At 37.1% G+C, this 24,220-nt stretch overlaps 1 protein-coding gene and 1 pseudogene across 1 annotated transcript; both read right to left on the bottom strand.

The window, feature by feature from the left end:
* Positions 1 to 458: 458 nt before the first annotated feature.
* On the bottom strand, positions 459 to 17,693 carry ankar (ankyrin and armadillo repeat containing). Its single transcript, XM_052141854.1, has 22 exons — positions 17,099 to 17,693; positions 15,136 to 15,573; positions 14,871 to 15,034; positions 13,932 to 14,047; positions 13,665 to 13,845; positions 13,351 to 13,573; positions 12,851 to 13,052; positions 12,327 to 12,535; positions 10,695 to 10,799; positions 10,321 to 10,568; positions 9,729 to 9,897; positions 8,819 to 9,060; positions 7,461 to 7,614; positions 2,912 to 3,073; positions 2,712 to 2,818; positions 2,499 to 2,621; positions 2,195 to 2,353; positions 1,562 to 1,679; positions 1,326 to 1,435; positions 826 to 1,022; positions 698 to 744; positions 459 to 598 (listed from the first exon to the last, which is right to left on the bottom strand). The coding sequence occupies exons 1-22, from the start codon at positions 17,691 to 17,693 to the stop codon at positions 459 to 461; spliced, it is 4,209 nt and encodes a 1,402-aa protein (XP_051997814.1).
* A 2,682-nt stretch (positions 17,694 to 20,375) lies between these two features.
* Positions 20,376 to 22,799, bottom strand: LOC127654629 (asparagine synthetase domain-containing protein 1-like; annotated as a pseudogene).
* Between the last annotated feature and the right edge of the window lie 1,421 nt (positions 22,800 to 24,220).

Here is a 24,220-nt window from a genome sequence, read left to right as displayed (position 1 = left end):
AACTCTTCTTCTTATTTCTAAAACAAAAAATGTAATCAAAATGTAATCGATTTATCCACCCCTGAAATTACTTTTCTGCTGACGTTTCAAATCCCTTACTTTTCAACCTTTTCCTTCAACATGTCTCCATTTAACCCACTCAATTTCCAATGGATAAAATCAAGTCTCATTTAGAAATGTCAAATTTAGGAAGTAAAACAGAATAAATACAGCGTTTCATGTTGACTGTAAAGTTTGGAACCATTTTAAGATTAAAATTAATTATGTTTTGACATTTATTTTTAGGGCACCACTTGGATTAGACATCACTACAGAAGTTAAAGAGGCTGCAATTAAAGTTCGAACATTAAAACTAAGGATATGATTTTGTGTTAAAAACAGAGGGCATTTTTTACATGCTTTTCCATTAACTTTTGACAGAGTACAGAGTGCATGTCCTTTCAGTGTCCTCATTTATTTCAATTTATGCTCAGCTTCTGCCCCATCTTGACTCTGGGGTTAGCAGTTCTTGGCCTTGAATGGTGTTTCACAGGAACTGATGTTTCTCTCTCACTGATTGCTGACTGACTATGTCTATCACTCGATCTCTTCGACATGCCTGGTGAGCAGTATTAAAGCACAAACAAGTGTTTGTATTTCTCTTTGCTTTGGGCGGTATCACATTATTGCTCTACCATACCCTAATCAATTCATGCACCTTTATTACCACGGTGGGGCACAGGAGGCCCGCCATTTATCTCCAAACTGCAATGAAGCAAACAGAAAGAAAATCAAATTGTGCTTGTGAATTATGAAAGGCCTCGTTTTTGTATAAATGTAAAGCACCTGAGGGATGGAAACCCTATTCTTCGCTGTCTTTCGAATTCTTCCGCAAATAATTGTGAGATTCTGGCATCTATAGATAGATTCTCCATTAGGAGATCATATATATGAGGGGCTCTTCTACATTTCGCCATAAGCTGTCGATGAGCATGTCGATTGAAGGTAAGGTAACCCAGAGCACTTGCACAAGCTGTTCGAATCTGAAATGTAGGAAGGGAGAGGCAATATTAATTTAAATTTTATAAATAAGATTTTAAAGGAAAACTTCTGTAACTCATTGTATGGAAGAAAGCAACTCAATATGCTAAATGACTCTTTTTGCATTCCACAGTGGAAAAAAATTACAAAGGTTTGGAATGACATCAGGTGAACTAAATGATGACACATTTTTCATTTTGGGGGGAACTATCCTTTGAAGATGCTATATTTTCAGTTCTTCCATGCAATTATACTTGTTAATTGGGAAGCACTGGATATTCATCAGATGATTAAAAAGAATATACCTCTTCATCCTCTGAGTTCAAATGAGCAGACAGATGCTCTATAGAACCCATGGTGACAATAGCATCAGTAATACCTGCTCTCATTTGAGAGAGATTAGCAAGTAATTGTGCTGGGATAAGAGACATTAAAAGTTTCAGTATATTTAATACAAAATGAGTCTCTCATTTTATTGATAAACATTAAAATAAACTTGTTAATTTTTAAGAGTAATGAAAAAAGAATTGTGTCCTCTCACCTGTAATTACAACAGTGGTGGATTGGTCAGACAGTAATAATTCAACAAGAACAGTGATTCCCCTTGCAGTCAAAGTCACCTCATCTGATCTTGTAACCACTCTGGCTAACACAACAATCTGGTAAACAAAATACAAGCATATTCCAAATGTAATGTTCTACTATGGTAAATACTTGCGAAAGAAAATACAGTTAAATCCAAAAGTTGGAAACTTCTAATTTTCTGCTTTTATCTTTACAAATTATATTATTAGCATAATTTGAAATTTGTTTGTATTTGTCTATCATGCGTTGGCATGGACTCCACAAGTTGACCTAGAAATGGTGCAGAATCATTAAATATTTCTTGTTCGTTTTCCATCACATCTTTTTTTTTTAGCATTTTCCAGAATGCTAAAACTTTACTTCAAGATTAAAAGAAATAAAGAATAATAATGGTATATATATTCGCATGAATAAGTAGATGTACAGGTGTACCTAATTAAGTGGCCGGTAAGCGTATATTGATATATGATATCAGCAGGGTATTCTTTTTTAATTTAGAACAAAATATATTATCAACATAAAAAAATAACGAATTAATATAATAATGGTCTCAGACTTTGGATCCCACTTTACATGTTTTTAGAACTACCTGAAATGCAGCTTTTACTCTTTCAATCTCGTTGTCGGAATTCAAAAAGCACTCATATATTTTCATTGGAATTCCTCCCATTTTTCGAATTGCCTTCTGTTGAGCTTTGTTGTTGCATGCAAACAAAGATAATGCATGTCCAGCATCGAGGCAAATGTTCTGAAGAAAAACCATAAGTAAATCTTGATAAGCAGTTCCTCTGAAGATTAAATACTAGTCAATCATTCAATCTATTTGTGCCATCAAAAGATCACCATGGAAAAGCAAGTTAAAAGTGGTAGCTATAAATTGAAATGTGAATTACCTTGTCTTTTACTCTCATGAGCTCTAGAATGATCTTATAAGAGAGGTTCTCTTGTTCCCAAAATTCCCTCTGGAGTTTTTGGTTCCTTAATAGCACACAGGCAAGTGTTTGAGCCACCTGCACCTAATTTGTTTTTAAAAAAAAAAAGCGCCATTACAACAATGCCACTTCTTGTTTTATCAAATCTATTGCTACAACTACAAAAATACTTACCTTGACCTGCAGAGATTTGTGTGATTTTAAAAGCTCTAATAATGTAGGAACAGCCTCTTCTCGGTAAATAATCTTTTGACTATTTGTATTTGCAGTGAGTGCAACTCCTGCAACCACAAAACAAAGGTTTTGTCATGTGCACTGTATCACAAATCCTTTTTACACCAAAAAGATGGAGGAAGTGTGAGATACTGTATTACCAATGCACAAAAAACCCAGGGCTTTGATGACACTAAGTAGGGTTTTCTGTGTTGTTCGAGACCCTCGAAGCAAACGCACCAAAGGAGGTACCACATTCTCCCTGCAAAAGCCATCCTGGTGGGTCTGACTGTCCTGGCTTAGAGCAATCACTGCTTGGCACCCTGAGAAACAACCAGATCAATGTTATCACTAAAGAAACATAAATTATAATATTTTTCATTAACTCAAAGTGATAATTAACTGAAAAACTAAATTTCTGCCATCATTAACTCACCCTAATGGTGTTCTAACCTGTATGACTTTCTTTCTTTCTGTAGAACACAAATGGAGATTTTAGGCAGAATGTTGGCCTCAGTCACCATTCATTATCATTGCAACTTTTTTCCATAAAATGTGACAACTCCTTTTGTGTTCTAAAAAGGAAATAAAGTATTCATGTTTGGAACAACATGAGGGTGAGTAAATTATGACAAATGTACATTTTTGGGTGAACTGAACAAAAAAATACAAACTAACATAATTGGAAAAACTGAAACTAGGGAGTCGTGTGGCGTCATGGAAGGATCGGACGTTTGCTAGTTTTAAATATTTTTGTGTCAAAAGCCAGTGAGATTCGATACACCCTGATTCTTAACTGTTCTAGGAAGACAATGTGTCAAATAATTCAAAATCCTCAGGCTCTGGAGACATTAAAAGATACTTGCATGCTCAAGCTGAAGACCAAGAGAACCAGGCCACAAGCCCGAGAGCCGATTTGGCTGGTGAGGTGAAGGAAATTCGGCAAGAATTGATGAACGTGTCAGCAATACTGACGAAGTTCGTTGCTGACTTGGAGGAGCTTGCTGTAATATGTCGATCGATTACTGCCATGGAGACGAAATTCACTGAGATGGCTACAAGAGTGGGGGATGTCAAGAAATGGATAGATTATCTGGAGTCATCTGAGAGGAAACTAGCCGCAACCAAGGTGGATTTGGAGCAAGCTGGAAGGTTTGGGAGAAGCTGGAATATTTGGAGAATCGTAACCAGTGAAATAACGTCCGAATTGTTGGAATTCCTGAGGGAGCAGAGGGTCAGAACATGGTGGAATTCCTGGACGGGCTTTTTCAGAGTCTGCTCGACATAACAGGCCATAAGCTGGAAATTGAGCGAGCTAACAGAGTTCAGCTCGGGGATTTGCTGAGGGAGACAGGCCCCGATCTGGCCAAATTTCTGAGATCATACGATAAAGATCTCGTGTTACGGGAGGAGAGGAGTAAAGGAAGGCTTTCTTGGAAGAACCCCAGCATTTTCTTGTTCCTAGACTTTCAAATTTCAGAATTCGACAAGAGAAAAACGGAATCGATTCAAGGAATGCAAGAAACTCTTACAACAACGGAAGGTCACTTTTGCACTGATGTTCCCGGCCAAATTGAAAATAGATGCTAAGGATGGCCACAAAATATTTACGGGGATATGGGGTGGACATTTTTTCTTTGGTGCGGACTCAAGTAATAGCAGGGGAGTCATTACACTGATAAGTAAGCATCTACAATTCAAATGTCTTAAACAGATTAAAGATAAATTAGGAAGAGTCATTATTGTTTTAGCAGAAATTCAGGGACAAAGGTTGATTTTGGCTAATATTTACGCTGATGATCAGGGCTTTTTTATACATCTTGAAATGATGTTGTGAGCCAATGGCACCCCTTATGATAGAATATTGGGAGAGACTGATCAATCCTTGATCATAGTGAAGCAAAAGTGTGTAAGCCTCCTAGAACAACATTGATGCCTCACAGGATGTGTAAAATTCTTGGTCTTACAGATATTTGGAGACTTTTGAACCCATCTGGCAGGGAATATACATTTTTTTTTCCATCAGTCCATAAGATTTATTTTAGTATATATATATTTTAATATATCTAAGTCCCTCATTTCATCTGTTGTGGATCTTAGTCTCAGATCATGCCCTGGTGAGTTTAGCGGTGTTGCCATATACAGAGAAAAAATAATCATATAGCTGGCACTTCAATGTAGCCCTTTTGCAAAATCCTAAATTCCAACAAATGATAAAGGCTGAAATCAATGTTTATATGGAGACCAACTGGTCCTCAGTTTCCTTTGTGGGTGTGGCTTGGGAGGCACTTAAGGCAGTTCTTAGGGGTCATTTCATACAGTATGCCTCAATCACCAAAAAATGTTTGGAAGGGAATATTAAAAGTGGCAGAGCTGAAGCAACGAATATCATCTGATGGCCTCAGAGAATTGATCCGATTGAAATACAGATATAATACTATTGTGTCATGGAAGGTGGCATTTTGGCTATTCAGGGCAAGACAGTCATACTTTGAGTCGGGGGACAAAGCAAGGAAGCTTTTGCCTAGATATATAAATCAGAGAGAGTATTTTTCTACCATTCTCTCAGTGAAAGCTGCTGGTGGTAAAATATTTACCTCAGCCATTGATATTAATAATGCTTTAAAGAATTCTATATTGATCTCTATAGTTCCACATCTTCAACTACTGATGAAGATATTAGAAACTTTGTGGAACCATTAGATCTCTCTAAACTGACGACGGAGCAAACTAATTCTCTTGATTCTGAGATAACCTTGGAGGAGCTTGGCGAGGTAATTAAGGCCTTGCCTTAATTACTGATTAAGCAAAGCCAGACAGCCTTGCTGCTGAATTTTTTTGGATCTTATGCTACAGAACTGGCTCCACTTTTGTTAGAAGTTTATATGGAATCATGAAAGAATGGAAAGCTTCCACCAACCATGACACAAGCCCGGATCAGTCTGATTCTTAAAAAGGACAAAGATCCAAGCAAGTGTGAGAGTTACCATCCAATTTCCCTTATCCAGCTAGACATAAAAATATTGTACAAAATTCTGGCTACCAGATTAAGTTATGACATCTCTTATACATATAGATCAGGTGGGGTTTATTTGGGCCGCAACTCTTATGATAACATAAGGTGTTTCATTAATTTAATGTGGTCAGTGGCTAATGATCAGACTCCAGTCGCTGCCATCTCACTTGATGCCAAAAAGGCATTTAATAAGGTAGAATGGGATTGTCTTTTTAAGATTTTGGAAATATATGGGTTTGGGAATACTTTTATTGGATGGATTAAGTTACTTTATAGACACCTGGTAGCGGTGGTACAAACAAATTGATTAATTTCAGAATAAATATTTTTAACTATTTTAGGTTTAACTATTTCAGTTTTTAACTCTTCTTTAACACATCTTGACACGAGCGAGCTATTAACTATAGACAACAAAGAATGGCCAAAAGTCCCATTTAAATGAAATCAGTAAATGTTTTAACTTCGGTAGCACTAAAAATACATCTAAAATGAAACTAGAAAACATTAAAAAATAAAGTAAAATAAAAGTAACAGTCAGAGAGGGAAAGCTAACAAAAACTAAACTAAACTGAAAGCATAAATTAAATATAAAATAATATTCAGAAAAAAAATATATTCATGACCATAATAACCTGGTCCAAATAACATTCTTCAGAAGGCCGATCATTTGTTCCGAACATGTAACCATTCTAAGGTGAGGACAGTTCTGTCTGAAAAAGATCTTTAGGGAACATCTGTATGACAAAACATTTTAACAGATGATCCAGAGTCAACATGAGCCAGACACCTGCCTGAAGAGGAAGCACTCTTAGAATATACTTCAGTTTTGGAATCACTGCCTGTAATCAGGTCATAGCATAACACTAATAGCAATACAAGATACTCTTGTAAGCAATGTTGAGAGAGCACCCCAGTGGGGGAATAACATTCCACTGTGCATGCCTTCCTGTGTTATGAGTCTAACAGATCGGTACTGCCACAAAGCAGGAAGTGCTGGCTGCTTACCTGCTCAGTTTATCCAGTGCCTGTCAACACTGTCAATGGGAAGAGTTTTTTATTGCATTAGGTGCTTCTTCTCTCTGGACGACAGCTTTGCAGGGAGAGTGTTACTTGCATTCATAAGTGACTCAAATGCTACTCATCAGAATTCAAAATTAAAGGGATAGTTCACTCCAAAATGAACATTCTGTCATTATTTACTCACCTTCATGTTGATCCAAACCTATTTTACTTTATTTTTTCCGTGGAACACAAAAGGAGATGCTAAACAATATCACCATTATTGACCATATCACCAGAACTCACCATTCACTTTCAGTTTCAATTGAATCTTTTTTACATACAATTAGAGTGAATGTGACTATAGCTGTCATTCCTAACATCTCCATTTGTCTTCCACAGCAGAAAGTCTCTTTTTTTAATTGACCTCTCCCTTGACCTCTTTGAAATGTTTTCTTATTTTAATATTTCAGATTTTCTTGAGTTTAATAAATATGAAGTTTTGAGTTATAGTCTGCAGACAGGTTGTTTTATGGGTAGTGAGTGATAATGTAATGTCATAATTTGTATAAAGAGAAGATTAAGTAAAATTATACAGTTGGGTTTAGAACATTCTAGTAATCAAATTATCACACATGCTTTTTCCATGTCTCAAGACTCAGTGTATAATAAGAGCAAAATGTATGTGACCATACCCACGTATTGCATTTTGTCTGAAGAGGACAGAAGAAGGTCAAGGATGAGAGGGTAGCCCATCTTCTCTGCCATCAGTTTCTGCTGCTTTAGGGTTTCTCCAGTTAGGACCCAAAGAGACACTGCACCTTGTTCTCGCACATCCAACTGGAATACCTTGAAGCAGAAGGTAAAATTTAGAGAGCATCTAGATTTTACCGTGACTAGAGTTGGCTTTGATGAGACCTTTTGATGCAATACATAAAACCAATCTAGATCAGTGGTTCTCACTGGCAAGGATTGTTATGATGTTTGTTATGGACAGCAAGTAACAAAACAATTCTAAGTGCAAATAATAAAATGCAACAAACCATATTAGGACAGTAAAAAATGCTTATCAGCTTTTAAAAGGGAAAGCACTTCTCATATATTTTGCTGTTGACATCAAAGGCTGTGAGTCCAAACAAACTCATAAACTCACAAATTCATCTGTCACTGGGTAAAAGTTAGACAAATTATTTCAGAGGATTAACATGGTATGTGCTAACCACAATTTGTGTGTGGTGATTTATTGGCATTTAGAGACATTTAGAAATTGAAATTGTCTATGTTACTATTCCAGCTATGTTAAAGGGATAGTTCACCTAAAAATGCAAATTCAGTCATTGATTAGTCACCCCTGTGTTATTATAACCCTGTATGACTTTCTTTCTTTTTTTTAACACAAAGGGAGAAATTGTGAAAAAGGTTGTTCTCAGTGATGGCAGATAATGGTGACCATCAGTTTATAGTGATTGTTATGAACGCAACCTTATCGTATGCTTTCATTACAATCATGAATCTAATAGAATAATTTATTAGACTTCTGAATAATACTTTTGTGTCCTTTTGAAGCTCGAAGAGGTGGTCACTATAAACTGCCATTGTATGAGCATGAACTGCCATTGAATGAGCACTGAGCACATATTTGTTTTCCAAATTTCTCCCTTTGTGATAAGAAAAAGAAAGAAAGTTATATGGGGTTATAACAACACAGATGTGAGTAAACAATGACTGAATTTTCATTTTTGTGTGAACTAATTCTTGAACAACTTTACATTGTTAAGCCTATCAGGTCCATGGTAAGTTTAAAATTAATTCATTTGATGTTTGACTTTTAAGGACATTTTTGTTTACTTTTGTACACAAATTTTGTTACTTTGCTGATGTCAAATGTAAAAGAGTCCTGAAGCAAATCCAGTCGAGATCCACTGATCTAGAACTCTATAGTTAGTGTAAAAAAATAAAATTAACACATTTATTTTAAATACTTTTTCTTATTAAAACAAATGTAAACACTGTTTTTTGATTAACTACTGTGCTAAATCTGTGATTACATTACCTTTAACAGTTGTAAAAGATATTTGGAAGCTGATTGCCTGAGGAAGGATTGCTGTATGGCAGGATTTTGTCTGGCAATAGATTCAAGTGCTTTGGCTGCCTTGACCTGAGCAGAGATGTTCCTCTTTTGCAGGGTTTGCACTAGCGCATTGACTGCTCCTGCCCCACAGATGAGCTCCTGGTTCTCCCCATGACCCCGAGCCAATTCGGCCAGGGTCAAGCAGGCCTCTTCCTGCAGTACCTCTGTCAGAAATACAAAAATAAAATAAGAAACAATACAAATACAGAAAATGTCTTCCTAAATGTTTGAGATATTTAACAAAAAACATTTAAAGGAAAAGTTCATCCAAAAATGAAAAATCTGTCATTATTTACTCTCTTTTTTGTCATTCCAAACCTGTATGATATTATTTATTTCTGTGAAACACAAAAAGCAACCTTTTCACATAGGAGTTCATAGTGAGTAAATGTCAAGCAGTCTGCTGAATTCATTTGATAGCTTTGTTTGACAGACCAAAAAAACACAGGATCAATACATCACTTTGGAATCAGAATGTGATCACAAATGAGATTTCAAAGCTTCAGTGGAGGGGAAGATTATCAGTGAATAACAGCTTAAATTGTGGTTTGTTTCTCAATTGTGGCTTTATAAAACTCTGATTACAACACACGGGACAGGTATTGACTATTTTTATGGTGTTATCCTTTTCGGAGCTTGACAGCCATCGTTACTACAAACTGTTCTAATTTGGAGAAGAGCTGTGAAAACATTCTTTAATAAATCACTTTTTGCATTCCAAAAAATGAATAGCTTTCAGGTTTGGAATGACAGGAAGGTGAGACAGTCCATATGATTTGTTCTCTTTCATAACTGCATATATGCATCACCCTTCCCTGAAGCTAAACAGTACCAGAATTCACAGACAGTAATTCCACAAGATGTGGAATGCCTCCAGTGTGTGCAACAGCACTTTGGTTACATGGGCTTCTCACACATAGTGCACAGATACACCTGACAGCATTTACTAGCACATCTTCGAAGTCAGAGGTCAGGAGCTTCACTACCAGCTCCACCCCACCCTACACACACAAAATAAATTTGTGTAAAAACAACATACATTTCATATGATTTCCGCATTGCATGTGATAAATGCTGTTTTATTTGTAAAAAAAAAAAATGAAAATAAATTTACTTCATTGAAAAAAAAACATTTTTCTCACTTAAAAGATTTTGCTAGATTTATTCTTATAACAAGAAAAAAACAATTGGCCAACAGGTTATAAAAACTTGTCTTAATATCTTATGCAATTTTGCTTCTAAAGTTATTGTATATTGTTTAAGGATGTTGAGATGATTTCATGGAAAACAAGACAACAAAACAAAAATACTAATTAAGAAAATGTTTTTTAGGTAGTACTAGGATAATTAATGTGTGGTCTTTAAATTGTTTAGAGACAGGCCAGTGTGATATAGTTGTTGCAGATTACTTCTTTAGGACTCACCAACTGAGAAATGAGGGTTTGATACTGCTCGCTATGTCCTGCCAGATCGGCCAGTATAACAGCACAGCGAGAGTGCAGTTCTGGCTTTTGGCTGCAGAGGAGCTTGATCACCATCGGTACAGCATCATAATGCACCAGATCTTCACAAACTTTTGCATTCTCCGTCATGTGACATAGCACAGCTGTGGCCATGCACTGCACCATCTGCTTGTCTGCACAAAGGAGATGCACCAGGACGGGAATACCTCCTGTAGTGCAGAATTAAACTTTTATTAGAGGAAACTAGGGTAGGGACAGACAGACAGATAGACAGATGGATAGATAGATAAACAGACAGACAGACAGACAGACAGACAGAATGCTTATATCATAACCTGCTTCCATGATATCCTCACAAAAAGACTCAGTGTTCACACAAAGAGCCTCAAAGGATCTGAGGGCCATCTCCAACTGCCTGGAGTCCTCACTCTTAATCATCTCTACAGAAAAAAAAAGAACATTTTGATCTAAAGGTTATGCTTAGATGCTTCAGAAAATTATATAACATTTTAAATTACACCTACATATTAATTTCTTTTCAAAATTAAAATGTAAATGTATTTTTTAATTGAATGAGTTGGATAGTAAAGTACCCAAAATACATGGGACCTCCTCCAATACAGTTTAAAATAGAGGGATACTTAATGAAGTAGGTAGAGGGAATCCCCAATGTATGGGATAATTAAAGTGAATGGTGATAGGCTAAAATTCTGCTGAATATTCACTGATATATTTAAGCAATATCACATGAGCAAGAGTGTGATATGGCCCTACATCAGCACTGCTGTGATTCGGCCGCAGGCAATCATAGGTAATCCATAGGTAATCGTAGGTAATTAGTAGGTAATCAAATTAAAACATTTTACTTCATAAATAGTACCACGGCTTGTGCTGTTTCTACCAAGTTATTGAATAAACAAGGATGGATGTGCGTGTGTGTGTGTGTGTGTGTGTTAGAGAGAGAGAGTGAAATAGAGAGAGAGAGAGAGAGAGAGAGAGAGAGAGAGAGAGAGAGAGAGAGGGGTGTGTGATCACCTGTTGCCACTCCCAAGCAGAGATGCTTTCAGGTTTCTGAAGATCAGCTTTCTCAGTGGAAAAATAGTCGTCCAAGCGGGCTATTCCGCTATTTCGCGGTAGCCGGTGCGCAAGAGTCATTCCCTATACAAACCGCAATGTCATCCTCCATTTTGAACAGTACTTTTTATCCAATGTGGAAACTCCAGTAGGAGGTAAGCACCTTGAGTTCTGTAATCAATCTATAGTGTCTCTCAGCTGTGATGAGTTGTAAAGCTGAAGTTGTTCGTTTAAAGCGGTTTAAAGCTATTTTCTAGCTGTAGTCGTGTAGTAGTAATACGACCGATCACGGAGCGATGTTGTATGTTAACAATGACTAAAGGATTCACTTCACGTCACCAACTGGCTGATATTACACACAAAAATTATCTTTTGCCACCACCTGCTTGCTAACATATGTAATGTCAAAAAATAAAAATACATGGAAGAGACACTTATACAGTAACTCTTAACACATATGCACTACAAGCGGAGTGACACACACAGTGAAGCGTCGGAGTGCTGATGTTGTCAGACCATCAGTGCTCATGGAACGTCTCTCGTCCAATCAGATTCGAGATGGTGAAACGGCAGCTTTATCAGCTGTTAGTCATTGAGGCTCTATGACAGTTTGGCCATACCAAGATGGCTGCTTGAAATTTCTGGTGACTTCAGCTCCTGCTGGCAATTTACCGTTGCATCAGCGATCCAGTTCTATATATATATCAGTGCGAATAATTTTGTGTTCCGAGAAAGAATGTCATACGCATTTGGAACTACATGAGGGTGAGTAAATGATGACAGAATTTAAATTTCCACTCAACTATTCCTTTGCTTTTAATCTGAAATCATAAATATAATTACATTTATAAAGAGGATAATAATTGTGAAGATTAAAGCATACAATGTCTCACCAACAAGAATCTTCCACACAGAAAGGTCATCCAGGTTGAGCTGAATGAGGTGTGTAAGGACATCAGTGTGGAAGTAAAGTGCTGCCAGCTGGACAGCATTATTGCCTTTGCTGTCTTCCTCTTTCCAGTTTGCCCCAATGGACAACAGGAAGCCCAGCGCCTCCACTGAACCAGAGGTTGCTGACAATAACAGTGGTGAACTTTGATACCTGTAAAAACATCCATTATCTTGCATCTCTAAAGAACATGTTATTCAAACCGATATATTTTATGCTTATAAGTATTACTAGAGTATGATGATGAAACACTTTAACATTAACATTAGTTAACACAATAGTTTACATGAACTAACACTGAACAATACATTTTTTGAATCTTGGTTAATATTCATTTTAGCATATTATATTATTAGTGCACTATTTCAAACTAATGTCAGCAGATGGAAAGTGTTGTTGTAAAGTGTTACCAAAAAACAAATCTATACATCTTTTAAATTATGTTTTTGTTAAAAAAATATCCAATACTCAGCAGTGGTCTTCATTTCCAGTAATGTAGGGTCTTTCCTGAATAGTGCTTGGATGCATGCAACCTGACCATAAAAGGCTGCAAAATGAATGGGCATCCAGCCTCTCTTGTCCACAAGTTTGTAGTCTGCTCGCAGTGCAAGAAGGCAGTTTAGGGACTCAAGGGAGCCACATTGCACAGCAAGGTGCATCGGTGTAAGGCCTAAAAAAGGCAAAAAACTAGAACATATCAACTGCTTCAAGTGCTATAAGTTGTAAATATAATTATGGTGTTCACAATCTTTTCCCTTCCAAAATATGAAAATGTTTTCATTAGGAGATCCATTTTGGTTCCTTCTATTAACTGATCTCCAGCACATGCTTTCAATACAGCAACTTTCCGAAATCAAAACTTCCTCCCCAGTGAATAAGGACAGAGAGTAGTAACAGTATAAGTAAACCTCATAGGGAAACAATTATTAAAAAGTATGATATGACCACTTTAAATGTTGCTTAATAACCTTTGCTGATGAATCTTTCACTGCGTGTCTGGTTAAGGTTGACGCCTGCTGAGGCTAACAGGATGATGATGTGTGATTGGTTATTGGCTGCAGCGTGATGGAGAAGAGAAAGTCCCTGCTCATCTAGAACATGCAGGTGAGCGGGAGAGTTCTTGCGACTCAGAGAAAGAAACACCGCACAGAGTCCTCTCTCTGCAGCTGCCTTTAGTCCAAATGCCACATTCTAAGGTACAAACATATTTTATTGCTTAGACACAAAACATATTTATGATACAAAAAATAAACCACAGAATGAATCGACTGTCATTCTTCACCTTGCACTTTATGGCTTTCGTGTAACCAAATGTTTTCTTAAACTGCTCGTGTAGCTCGATGTCCGTCAAGGGCAGATTCTTGCCTTTGAGTACTTTGATGGTAGAGTCTAGGGCCCCCCACCACTGAACCATGTTATGTTGAGGATAAAGTGACTCTAACTCAATGGAGAGGACATTATAGCTGCAAAACACAAATTAATGTTTAGACATCATGAAATGCAAAATTAGGTCTTTCAAGGTGTATTTTAATAATTGAAGGTCGCTGACCTTTTCCCTTCAATCTCACTGAGTGGTATTGGAAAGTGTGTTTTGTATGTGGAGTCCTGATGAAGCAACTCGTGAAGGTAATTTGCTGCTTGAGTATGCAAAGTTCTGAAAGCTGCCTATAAGAAAGGAACAAATAATCTATTTAATACCCTAATGCATATTTGAGTCAAAAACACACACAAAAAATTTTAGGCTACATTTTACACTTTCAGTGGCCTTTTCATCTGACATTCCAGGAATTTCTTAATTAAGGCAAATTAATTGTTTTTACATTTATTTAGCTATGCTTTACATTAGAATTGAGATTGCATTCATAATAATAATTTACCTCTTTGGGTCAAAATTGATTATTTCAAAATTTCATTTTCATTTTCCATGTATTACTTATATATTTAATGATGTATTGACAATGTTAAATACATATAATGTTCAGATATATATTTCAAAATAGCAAGCTGTTATTTAGCAGATGCTTCTATCCAAGTGCTTTATAGTATACTTCTAAATGTGACCTGCTTCATCTTTTTGTTTATCTTTGTTTTATTAAATCTGAATTTAAATCCTCATTCCTCGCCTGCCTCATCACAATTTCATTTCATTTCATTGACAAAAATAGTGTTATAGAGAATATGCATCTAATTGTACCATGTCTGAATTAAAGAGGGTAAAAATGAGCTATGGATTTTAGCAAGGATGTAACCAAATATTCAACATATGGGGGGACAAAAGGTGAAATTTAAGAAAGTTCCAATTAAAGACCCATGATAAACCACTAATCTGAATACTGGGGGGACTGGTCTTCATCAGTATCTATGGTGGTTATGGCCCTTCACTTAAATTAAACCTAAGAAAACTTTGAGGAAACATTTGTATTTCTGCAGAGTGCAGTGTAAAAACTGAAATCAAGTTGAAATAAATGTGCCCTATATGCCATCTCACCTTCATTTCCTCAGTGATGTCATCCAGGGCAGGAGTCCCCACATCAAATTCAATCCCCCCATGAAGGTGAAAATATTGATCCTGCTGGTATAGAAAGTGTTTGCAAGCAAAATCTGGTCCAAGAACATGTGGAGGTAGTTCTCGCTCTGTTTTGAGCTTGTCCTCTTTAAAATAAAAAGGTTTTCTGTATATTAAAAGTCAGTGCAATCAAATATGCATCCAGCTAGAAAGCAGCAAATGGCAATCAAAACAACACAATGCAAACCTGATAAAGGTGGAAGCATTTTAGACAGATTAGGAATCAACATCTTTTTCCTCAAGGAAATCAGCAGGGGCACCAGGAAAGTAATGAGTTTCAGGTAGGCAAGATCTCTGGAGACTTCTGCACTCCTCCGAAGGTTCTTACTCACTAGTTGAATCTGGCCAGCCAGTCTTTTCTGCAGCCTCTGGTAGGTGGCTAGATCAATTTCGTCCTCTGTGAGTCGAACAGCATTGGACAGATTATGAGTCCCCTCAAACACAAACAGATTTTGGTGCTGGTGGACAGAGGTGAGGTAGGCACTCAATTTAATCAGGATGTTCTCTGAGTATTGTGAGAAGAGGTTCTCCTCTTCTGCACTGCTGGGCTCGTAGGTTGGGTCTAAATCGACATCCTCCTCATAAATGCCCTGATAACATGGATCATCTGAGATGTCCATGAAACCTGCTGAGACAAATGATAGGAAAATGATTTCATTCACAATGGATGGGTGGACAGAAAAATAGATAGATCGATGAAATTATAGAACGGGATGGATGGATGAAAATATAAAACGAGGTAGACGTTAAATCAGCCAAGACCTCTGAAAAAAAAATGGTGGACCTCCACAAGTCTGCTTCATCCTTGGGAGTAATTATGTAATAAATGCAGGAAGGTACCACGATTATCTGTACAAATAATAGTATGCAAGTATAAATGCCATGGGACGCTCGCAGCCATCATACCGCTCAGCAAGGAGACACATTCTGTCTCCTAGAGATCAACGTAGTTTGATAAGAAAAGTGCAAATCAATCCCAGAACAACAGCAAAGGACCTTGTGAAGATGCTGGAGGAAACAGGTAGACAAGTATCTATATCCACAGTAAAACGAGTCCTATATTGACATTACCTGAAAGGTTGCTCAGCAAGGAAGAAGACACTGCTCCAAAACTATATAAAAGCTATAAAAAGCCAGACTACAGTTTGCAAGTGCACATGGGGACAAAGACCTTATGGAGAAATGTCCTCTGGTCTGATGAAACAAGATGTAACTGTTTGGCTATAATGACCATTGTTATGTTAGGAGGAAAAAGGGTGAGGCTTATGAGCCAAAGAACACCATCCCAACCGTAAAGCATGGGGGTGGCAGCATCATGTTGTGGGGTTGCTTTGCTGCAGGAGGGACTGGTGCTCTTAACAAAATATACGGCATCATGAAGAAGGAAAATTATGTGGATATATTGAAGCAGCATCTTAAGACATCAGCAAGGATGTTAAAGCATGGTCGAAAATGGGTCTTCCAAATGGACAATGACCCCAACATACCTCCAAAGTTGTGGAAAAATGGCTTAAGGAAAACAAAGTCAAGGTTTTGGAGTAGCCATCACAAATCCCTGACCTCAGTTTGATAGAAAATTTGTGGGCAGAACTGAAAAAGCATGTGCGAGCAATGAGGCCTACAAATCTTACTCAGTTGCGCCAGTTCTGACTGGAGGAATGGGCCACAATTCCAGCAACTTATTGTGAGAAGCTTGTGGAAGGCTACCCAAAATGTTTGACCCAAGTTAAACAATTTAAAGGAAATGCTACCAATACTAACAAAGCGTCAACTGTATAAATGACCCATATCATTATCCTCCTGGTGTGGTTCTGTATTTCAGCATGTGCTGGAAAGAAAAACAGTGATTGGTTAGGTGAGGTGAAAACGGACTAGGTAAGAGCTTGTGATCATACGTAGACACATTCTATAATGAAAATGAATAACAATTTGCAACTTTACCTGTCTGACACCTTCTGTTTCCTAGCTCACTAATATCGCAGACGATTATGCTTAATTAACCGTGAGAGACAGAAATCGTGATCGCGATTAATTGTGCAGCCCTACTTGTTGTGTCTTTTTGTTGTTTTGTTTTCATTCTATTATAAACCGACCTTGACCTTGATTCATAAATAAAACCTTTTATTTTTCTCAATAGATGGATGGATCACCTGCATTTAGAAACTCTGTCAGCATATCTTTCTTTGTCTGAGGCACTCCATCTGAATCCACGCCCATAATAGATCTCCATAACTCAGAGAAACGTAGACGTTTCTCTCTAGAATTGTAACACCCATGCCAGAGAGCCTTTATGGTATAATCTATATTTATTAGAATCTGCCCAACTTTTGTATCATAATATGCTGGTGGTAACTGGCACGTGGAGCTCTGGTCATAGTTGGGTACAAGACTAATAACTGGAAACTGGTTGAAACCATATATTCCCACAGTCAGCTCCCTCACAATCTGATGAACAACTCTGTAGTCCAGAGGCAAACATGAGTCAAGGGGAGCAAGAATTATTATGTTGGGATCCAAGATATTTCTCATTTGTCTGATGATGCCTGGAGGTGAATCAACATGCAGGCTGTGTTCTTCACAACTGAAAAACCAGTTACAGGTGGTCCGACTGACAAGTTCTTGTTGTTCCCTGCGGTCATGTTTCTGCAATAAAGCGGTTGCATTTGTCTGAGCGGCCAAAGCAGCACGGACATCTCTATCACAACTCTGATTTGATGGGAAAGCGATCCGGTACAAGTTATCCATGGTTTGATACAAATCTTCATCAGCTCTCGGAGATAGTCATGAGACATGAGATCTTTGAAAATAGTATTAAATCGTCAGTAAGGTTCCTCTTTAAAAACTGCGTTCCCAGATTATGTATAGTTTTGAACCGCGTTGCGCTTGGCAACCAACGACGCACAGCGAGAGTTCTGCAACGCTTCAGATAAACCACTAGATGGTGGTGTTGCACAACTTGTTCACAGGCGCCTCAGTAAAACGCACACCACGCAAATGAATTAATATTAATTTGGTTACGTACGCGTTGTTTCGTAAGGGGCCGTTCAAAACGAATTATTTCTGCCACCATCTGCTCTGTTTTAAACTGTTTTCTTATGTAAACATGCACTAGACGGACGTCTTTGACCTTTTTGCCTCGTATCGCTGATGTTTTGTTTGTTTGTTTGTTATTTGCGCCATGTCAAGTTAAAATAACTTTTAAATGCGTCTCTAGACACCTGCATTCGTGACGCTGCGTCTAGCTTTTTTTGCACAATTGTGCGTTCGGTTTGACGTTCATGGCCCCTAACCTCGCTTGCCCATACATACAGTAAATGTTATTATTCCGAACCTATTTTGATCTTCTTGGTTCATTGATTAAAAACTGTGCTGCGTGTCAAAAGTGGATATATTTTTAACTTGACACAGTTAAAAAAACAGCGAAACAACCCGTCTAGCGCATATTACACAAGCCAACATCTAAATAGGGTAAACGGAACGCAAGAACGCGTCCAGCGGAATGCCCTCTGGCGTAACATAGGCCTATTTAATATTCACGATTCAGATTTGCCCACGAAAACGTGGATTGCTTTAAACAGCGCATGGGCTATAAAGACTTGGACTGGAGAGCCTTGAATTTTTACCCATCTTAGAGACTTTTTTCCCTGTCTCTTTTAAACGAGTGTCTTATTCGAGACTCTTTTTAAATACGCCTTTGTATATAGTTTATAGTATTTCTGTGTTTTTTTTTTTCTTTTTTTTTTCTTTGTTGTTGTTTCTTTGTATTTTCTTTGTACGGAAGAGGATTAGGGCCAAGCAATAATTAAACAAAATAAAGCCATCTCGAGATTAAAGTCATTATAATGCGAGATTAAACTCGTTAAATTTCGAGAAAAAAGTCGAAATACAATCTTGAGAATAAACTCATTAAATATCGAGAATAAAGTCATTATAATGCGAGATTAAACTCGTTCAATTTCGAGAAAAAAGTCGAAATACAATCTTGAGAATAAACTCATTAAATATCGAGAATAAAGTCATTATAATGCGAGATTAAACTCGTTAAATTTCGAGAAAAAAGTCGAAATACAATCTTGAGAATAAACTCATTAAATATCGAGATTAAAGTCATTATAATGCGAGATTAAACTCGTTAAATTTCGAGAAAAAAGTCGAAATACAATCTTGAGAATAAACTCATTAAATATCGAGAATAAAGTCGTTAAGTTTAATCTCACATTATAATGACTTTATTCTGTAACAAATGTTGTGTTCTTTTGTTTTGCAGACACTTTATTCAAAGAGGATTTCAGCCTTAGGAAATTCACAGATACATTTTGTGACATGCACAAAAGACAAAGAAAGCAATTTAGTGCTGTCATACCAGTGCAAAGATGAGGGTGAGTGCCTTTACCAAGATCCACAAGGCAATTCAATTAGTACTATTTTTTAAATCCGTTATGATGTACTTTTCACTCTTAAGTGCTCTCTCTATATTTGTCTGCTTAGAAACATCGAAGTATGGGATTCTGGAGTGGGATGAGGACCTTAAAGTACAGTGTATGAAGGAAAAGCCTTCTTCAAGTGAAACGGATTCACGAAAGGCAGTATGTTTTCCCTCCTATTGGAAGATGAAGATACTGCACTATTGTCTACTATATATCTCTTATGTTTTATTCCTTTTTGCAGTGTCCTTGCTTTTACTTATTTTCAAGGACTACTCTTCCTCTTTTGGACTCCTTTCTCAATGAGAAGGTACAGTTCATTGAAATCATACTTTGTTTTATCATTCGATAATGTTACATGTTCTAATGTAAAGTTTCCCCATGTAGAATGCACCCATTGAAGAACGGGATGCAACGGGGACCTTTCTGTCATGGCTCATATTAAGGTTACTTACCAGTGGTTTGATTTCTGGTGGCATTTGTAAGACATTGTGTTGCCTCTCATTTAATGACACTAATCACACTCCGTTTCAATTTAGGAGGCCTGTGTATGTGTCACATGATATCTGGTCAATTTGATGTGGGGAATCTTCCATCATACATTGAATGTGACATATACTTCAAGGACCATCTTAAAAATCCAACTGTTTATTTAATGTAATCCAAACAAGGAATTAAAATCGAACTGTACCCATGAAAATTAGGAGATTAAACTTAAAAGATTAAGATTTTGTTGTGCTTTTTTGCATATTGAGTAAATAACTAATACAAATGAGTTAATTTGTATTAACTCCCAATGCCCCAAACCAGTACTGGTTTCAGTAGTGTAGATAGAATTATTAAATTATAGAAGTTTATTTGCATTAAAATAGCAATATCATAAAATCAGTTTGAGAATAATAGTTGTATAAGAAACAACAGTCCTTTCAGACTTAAACTTGGCGATTCTACAGCAGAACTGCATGATAAGGTGCTTTGGTAATAGAGCAGAGTGTCACAATCCTCAACAGCTGCTAACCTGAGCAGCTTTTCTCCAACTCCCCTTGTGTAAAGACAAGTTAGCCTTCTGCCACACAGGCAGACCATTAAGGAAACTCACCACATCTTCGTCCAAGTATGGGAATCTGCATTAAAAATAAATATTTACCAAACACAAAAGATGTTTTGAAGAATCTTCGCTCTTTTCATTCAGAAACAGTTCGTAGCGACCACAGTTGTCAAAAAAGAACCAAAAACAAGAACGTACATGTTATATTCCATGAATAATGAAGTCATTCAATAGCTTTGTGACAAACAGACAAATATCAATATTCACTAGGAATCATCCCCTCTTCCAAAGCCTCCCTTCGCGATCTTGTTCAGGTTAAAAACATGCTGCCTCAATGTGTCATTATTGGCAAACTGAGAGCTGCAGCGAGTGTTGCTCCTCAAACAAACCAATCGTATGGCTTTCGGAGACTCTGAATTAGGCATGTAGACAGTTAATCGATTAACCAGCATTAACAATTTGTTTGACTAATATTATTGGATAACAATTAACGGAGGTGTTAATCAAAGACATTTTAAAAAGCGGACACATACACAATCACAAGAGCTTCACAGATCTTCTTTAGTATGTTTGATATCAAGTTAGATGAAAAGCTCGAACTCTTAAAGCTCCTTTTACAGGTAATACAACAAGTTAATGGATAATTCTGCTTGACATGTTGCGTTTGTGCTTGCATAAAATTTTAACCGTATCTGGGAGAAACAGTTAAACAGAAACAGCAATTTTTTTCATGCTTTTTTTGTCTTTTCTAACTTTGTTGCGCTTTAATTTCGTGCAGTAACACACTGACATAGCGATTGATGTATGTCGTCATGAAACAAAGACTCTCCCCTCCAAATCTGAACACAAGTGGTCACAGGAGATTTAATCGACCAGGTGTAAACAGTGATGTGTCTCATATGACCACATGTGATCGGACCACCCGAGATGCCAGATGTTAATACTAGGTGTAAACGGGGTCTATGTCATGCCTGTTTGGTCATTTGTTCAATTCATAGTTTATCGGTTAACTGTTTTTTAACCGGTTAATATTGTTGGTTAGTCGGTTAAAAGAATTTGGCCAAATTTGCAGCCCTACTCTGAATATTACACATTAGTCATTTGAACTCCTATTATGTTGGGGTTTTGGTCCTATTAGAAGCTTCACAGCCATGGTCTCTATGAACAGTAATTTTCTTTTTTTGGTGAATTCTTAAATCGAAACACTTCATTTTTAGCTGCAAAATGTAAGAGTTGCCTGGCCTCTCTTCCATGGTCCCCGATGATTATCATCCCTTCCAAGATTTCTTAAGGATATTCGGCCCAGTTCCATAGCCAGCTCGTTGTCAAGCCCTTCCAGCCCGGAGGTTTTATACTGTATCCTGTGTCTGGAGCATCCAGCCAGCTGTTCGTCTGCCCCAATGCCAGTCAAAACCTCATGTGTGATCAAATAAATACCCAGTATTTCCATTAACTCTGAGTTTTCATGCAGATGTAATTTCAATGTGAACAGAAAGAAAAACAAACCATCAGCAGTTACCTTTCCTTCTGATGTATAACGCTCTTGTTCTGTGCCCTCATTTATTACACCAATTCCTCTGGCTGCAAACCAGACAGTACATCCAAGGCTGTCATACAGAACAGTATCCAAAGGATGCACCAAATTACAGATTTGTTCCTGTTGCATTTCTTTCAGCTCCTTGAGTTAAGTTTATTTCAACAAAGTTCCACTTGCGCTTTGGACAAAAATGTTTTAGTTCCTGCAGGAAAGCTCTACCAGAGATCTGTCATCTGCCACATCTATCTGTTGGTGTTTTTCGGCATTCTCACAGTCTTTGTTCCTTTCTTTGAGGACTTGGTAGGAACCTTTGCTACTTGCATTTTGAAAGCAACATTGAGCAGGTCAGTGGGTTTGTCTGCAGGAATGTGTCTACCTGCAAGGCCCGATAATATAATTTAATCAATTCCTCCAGAGAAGAGAATAGTAATATCAGCTTAGGTATGTTTTAAGCGGACCACTGAGTGATCTTGACTAGCTAGGTACTGTATTCTCTTATGAACCACCTCACTAAGAACATCAATAAGCATGTTTACCATTTTTCTCTTTTCTGGGTTTGTTAGAAGTTTAGAAACCTGAGGCATTCTGGTCTTGTTCAATAGTTGCAAGTGAAGAAATAGATGTGTTCATTGGACAAACAGTGGAGGTCAGGCTAAGTCCAGAAGTGTTTACAGAGACAAAACTGGGAAGACCTTCCAATTTCAATTCCTACATATAATATGGCTCGTCACCAAAGTGGAAACCCTGTGGATAAAGTTCAAAAGTAAATATACCCAACTGTGAAATGTCCCTTATGTCAAACCTGTAAACATTGGGTGGTACTTCATGCCACTGAGATTCATTATTGTCTTTGCTGGCTGACAAGCAACTGATGCGAGTGTAAAAGATGCTCTGTCAGAATCAGATTTCCAAAGCAGACTACTTCCAAATATATCCATCCCAAACCAGATACAGCATTCTTCTTTTTGGTAATAGATAAAGGCCCAGGGTCCTTTTAGTTGTGTTAGTAAAGACACTATTATCTGAGTAACTCTGCACCTTTGACAGGTGATGGAGAACAACTTTAGTGTCAATTCCTTCTTGCCCTAATGTCAGACCACCAAAATCCTTCCCGTTCCAGAGAAGGATATTCCCATTTTCATCCTGAATATGCTGAGGGGTCAAGCTGAATTTACATACAGTAAATTCCACATATATGTAAATACTAAATACAATAGTAAATACTCCATGTATATATGAAGGGTAAAATGTATTTATGCACAAAGTTTCAAAATAAAACGAAAAAAATATATAATTATAAGATCATACATACTATTTCAAAATTACAATTAATAAGTATTTTGCCATTTAAAAGTGAGTGACAGCATCTGTTTGTATCATGCTAGAACGTTTAACATAAACAGACGTCATACATACCCTGTTTTTCTTTAAATTGAACAACTCGTCGACAAAAATCTTTAAGTCTTTGATCTGTGAAGGTTTATAAACACTCATTACAAACTGCAATGTTTAAGCGAACGTATTAAAATGCTTTAACAGTGACCACTAATTTGAATCATTGTGTTTATGAAATTAGTAAGTATATATTTAGTTTTTATAACCTTTTCGTTCATTTCAGGTGTGCGTTCTTCTTGAGCTCCAAGTTCTGTTCGCTGGATGTTTTAGATAGATAAAAGATAACATTTTATTGCACATTTTTAAGAATGTTTAAAAGGAAACATTTCCACAATGGTCGCACACGAATGACTTTTAAATCAGGTCAAGCAGTTGTTTACATATTGACACGCTTCCTCCCATGCCATATGACACACTATTAGGTATTTAGAGTCAAAGAAAATGTGGTTTGAGGATACCTAAATAAGGCTGGAGTATTTGCCAAAAATAAATGTAGATGAATAAGGTCAAAATCAGGTACTTTTGGAGGTTTGCATGGACAAGGATAGTTCACCCGAAAATAAAAATGCTCTCATCATTTACTCACCCTTATGCCATCCCAGATGTGTATGACATCCCAGATGTGTATGACTTTCTTTCTTTTCTTCTGCCGAACACAAATAAAGATTTTAGAAGAATATCTAAGCTCTGTTGGTCCTCACAATGAAAGTGAATGGTGGACAGGACATTGAAGCTACAAAACGAATATAAAGGCAGTATAAAATTAATCCAGTGGTTAAATGTCTTCGATAGGTGGGGGTGAGAAACAGATCAATATTAAAATAAATTTTTACTATAAATCTACACTTTTACTACCACATTCCTTTTC

The sequence above is a fragment of the Xyrauchen texanus genome, chromosome 14, assembly GCF_025860055.1.
Source record: "Xyrauchen texanus isolate HMW12.3.18 chromosome 14, RBS_HiC_50CHRs, whole genome shotgun sequence".
Classification (NCBI taxonomy): domain Eukaryota; kingdom Metazoa; phylum Chordata; class Actinopteri; order Cypriniformes; family Catostomidae; genus Xyrauchen; species Xyrauchen texanus.
This window is presented reverse-complemented; position numbering and strand designations above follow the sequence as displayed.